Raw genomic sequence first — 3,856 nt, forward strand, 5'->3', positions numbered from 1 at the left:
CACGATTACTAATTCGTTCCCTCGATGTACTAAAACGTCCACACGATTACTAAATCGTTCCCTCGATGTACTAAAACGTCCACACGATTACTAATTCGTTCCCTTGATTTGCTAAATCGTGCGCACAATTTACTAATTCGTTCTCTCAATTTATAAATCGTTTGCATGATTTAGCAAATCGAGGGAACGAATTAGTAAATCGTGCACACGATTTAGCCTACTATTTTAATATTTTTTCCCTGCATGCCATGTGCGGGGCTCCGTAAGCGTCAATGAATGTGCCAAATGAGTTCATCTAATCATTAGCTAGAGTTGTGGGACTGGCATCTGTCACAGAGGGGCGCAGTAGAGCTGGACTTTACTGCTGGTCACACAGACACATATGGAGCTTTGTTCAAAAGAGTTTCATTTTCTCCCTCCGTTTGGCGACAGGTGTTTCCCTCTTAGATTTTCACTCATTTTAAATGAGCTCTTTTAAACAAAACCTTTTAATTCAACACTTAAGCATCATATGGTTACTGCAATCTCTTTACTGAGCACAGTCTAAAAGCTGAGTCTCAGGTTTATTATTATGCAAATAAAAACATGAAGGTGTTTACAAGGTCGTAAGTGATGGAATTATAGTTTTGCAAATTATGAAATACTGTTCTATACCATGTTATATATTTGTGAGCAGCTCTCTTCATTTATCTGCTTTGTTTCTCTGTCACTGTTGGCACTGATTATTATTTTATGTGGTAATTTTGCCACAACTGCCAAACATCTGTATCTCTCACGTAACTCGTATTGAACCCAGAACGTTTCTTTAAACGGAAATGTTTGCTATTGACAGTATTTCATCAAAATGTGCTACTACATGCTAAATATCAATGTAAATAGTCAATAAACGTACTTCATATGCATCGTTTGGTGTCATGTGCTTTTCACCTCTGCATTTCCTCCTTTCCTCCTGCGATCTCCTGCTGAGTTTCTGCTCTGAAGTAGCACAGGTATGAGTTCATCTCTCTGTGTCTGTGCGAGTTTTGATTAGTCGTGTGTGTTCAGTGCTTGATGCAGGTAAATCGCACTCTGCTTCCTCCATAATCAAGCGGTTTTCTCTTTGCAGGAGATGAGACGTACCAGGACATTTTCCAAGACTTCTCGCAGATGGCATCGAACGACCCTGACAAACTCAACCGCTACTGAACAGATTTTGGATGGTATATCACACCACAACAACCTCCTTATAACTGCAGTTTGGGATTTTTTTTTTTTCAAAATCGGATTAAAATGAAATGTTTTCTTTGTGAAGTTTTGTCTTAGTTGATGATTGTCTTAATTTTTAATGAAATCAGTGTTGTCGCCCACAAAAATAATCTGGGTGACACCAGTTGAATTGTTGCTCTTTTTTTTTTTTATTGTAAATGTAGCTGAAACTATTTCATATAGGATTTAATTGATGAATCCATTGGCTGTATCTATATAGATTTTCAGATGCATATGTGTAATGTAATATTTAAGCCATAGGACTTCATTTAGGAAACGTGCCGAATGCATTTGTGTTCGTAAATGCGATTGGTTTTACAAACAAATTAATTCTGCTTGTGTGTTACAAATGAGGGGTTTTAGTAAATTGCATTGGTGTATGATTGTAGAGCGGAGATGAAACCATTTAAGTTTCCATAATATCAATTTTAAAAACTATACTTTCATTACGTCATTTACTTGTTCCTTTTTGAAAGTGAAAACTCGTTTTAGCATGAACACCCCACTTTCTTTATATGTCCCAATCGTGTACAAGTGAAGCCACAGTGTAAGGGGTGTAAATTGTGTATATTCTGTACATATGTCATCTTGGGCTGGGAAGTTTATTTTGTGGTACTTCAAATTGTTGTAATAAGCTCGTTTTGATGGATTTTTGTGCTTTTTTTGCCCCTGTATTCGTTCTGTAATCATCTCTGTATGATCCATGCAGTTTTTAAGATTATTTTATCCACTGCGAATGTCTGACTGAAAATCTCAAAATATATTATAAAATGTTTTCTCTACATTTTTTATAATGCCGCCTTATTCATTACCTAAGCATGTTAACATATTTAGCATTGATTAAATGTTATCAATATTTTTCTGTAATATATACGTGTGTGTGTGTGTGTGTGTATACACACATACACACGTATACAGTATATGTATGTAGATGTGTGTGTGTATATATATATATATATATATATATATATATAGATGTGTGTGTGTATATGCAAGTGCTATAACAAGTCTCAGTTAGCTTTAAGCAGTACATGTAGCAAGGGTTTTTGTAGCTAAGGATTGAGTAGGGCAGGTCATTCCACCAGGAGGGAACATTTAATTTAAAAGTCAGTGAAAGTGATTATATATATATTACAAGCGAAATTTGATAGTCTGAATGTTATTTTATAGATTTTACCATTACAGAAAGAAATAAAATTACTGTAATATTTATGTAATTAGAATGTATGTATATTACAAGAAAAAAAAAATTGACAGTCTGAATTTTATGAATATATTTTTTGATTAATTTATTATTCACTTATTTTTTTAAGATTTATTTTTGGCATTTTCACTTTTATTATGATAAGACAAATCAGAGTTGACAGGAAGCGAAGTGGGAGAGAGAGAGGGCAGGATTGGGAAAGGTCCTCGAGTCACGGTTCGAACTCGGGACCCCCGTAGTGCTTCGGCGCTATATGTCGGTGCACTGCCCTAAAGGCTATCGGTGCCAACTACCTACTTACTTGTTCTTTACATAAACCGCTTAAGAATTTTTTTAATCAAAATTCTAGCTTAAACCAGTAGTCTAACCCGTCTCGTTTCTACCTTACATTATCAGATTGTATGAAGAAGTTTCCCATGCAGGGGGGTTGCCATGTTTGTAATAACATCAGCCTCTGCCGCGGAGCTGAGCCCATGTAAACATTGGCACTGTCTCTCTAAAATGCGGCAGGCGTTCAGTCGCTCGTGATGGGATGACTTCATGCCCCTGCCAGCTGTGCACTGACTCACCTTTTCATATCATGCGCGTTTATAAACTGAGAACATTACCCTTCACACTGCCTCAGGAGATTTATTTATAAACCTTGTAAAATAAGAAGGCTCAAGCCATGCATTATGGTTATCACTAAGCTTAAAGCCAAAGTGAATGGTGACTCTTAGAATCAGTGCTTCTGGGAAGTCATTCAAGTAATGTAGAAAACAAAAAAGTGTTAAGCACTAAAATTGTTGCAAGTGAAAGTGTGTCAATCAATTACCATATTGACAAATTTCATTGGCTTATATCTGCCAAATGAGTGAAAAATTATGGTCAGATCGTTAGATTTTCAATTCAACTGAAGCCTAATAACTTTAAGTCAAACCAGCATTTTCTCTCAAAAACTCCTGTCATCACATGCACACAATGACTCTTGGGATGGTTTGGGCTGTGAAGGAGCCATCTGTTATATCCTTAATGGCCCATGAAACACAAGATGTGTTTCGAGGCCACGTCTGAAGCAGCCTTTGTGATGCATTTGGTCTTCGAATGCCGCCTTTGAATTGTGAAACGGCTATAGATTATGTAGACCAGTGATTCCCAATCCTGGTCCTGGAGAACCCCCGACACTGTACATTTTAGATGTCTACCTAATCAATCAGTCACACCTAATTCAACTCATCAGCTCATTAGAGAAGACTCGAAGACCTTAAATGTGTGTGTCATGTTAGAGAGACCAGACTGAAATCGCTGAACTGGTGCACTCAAGAAATTACGGCATTGAGCGCTTCGTAAAATCGAACATTACCGTATTGTCCCGAATATAAGACGATATTTTTTTCTTGGAAATACATCTGAAAAAACGCGGTCGTC

General features: G+C 36.9%; 1 protein-coding gene across 3 annotated transcripts in view; it reads left to right on the top strand.

Moving 5' to 3' along the window:
* The window catches only part of LOC107732672 (arf-GAP with coiled-coil, ANK repeat and PH domain-containing protein 2-like), a 46,766-nt gene extending 44,683 nt beyond the window's left edge, over positions 1 to 2,083 (top strand). For all 3 annotated transcript variants that reach the window (XM_016544075.1, XM_016544074.1, XM_016544076.1), the window contains one exon: positions 1,106 to 2,083. In XM_016544075.1, the coding sequence (XP_016399561.1) occupies positions 1,106 to 1,185 (80 nt within the window). In that variant the 3' untranslated portion in view covers positions 1,186 to 2,083. The remainder of the gene's footprint in view (positions 1 to 1,105) is intronic.
* Positions 2,084 to 3,856: the final 1,773 nt, after the last annotated feature.

The sequence above is a fragment of the Sinocyclocheilus rhinocerous genome, unplaced genomic scaffold (assembly GCF_001515625.1).
Source record: "Sinocyclocheilus rhinocerous isolate Xijiao unplaced genomic scaffold, SAMN03320098_v1.1 scaffold579, whole genome shotgun sequence".
NCBI classification, from domain to species: Eukaryota; Metazoa; Chordata; class Actinopteri; order Cypriniformes; family Cyprinidae; genus Sinocyclocheilus; species Sinocyclocheilus rhinocerous.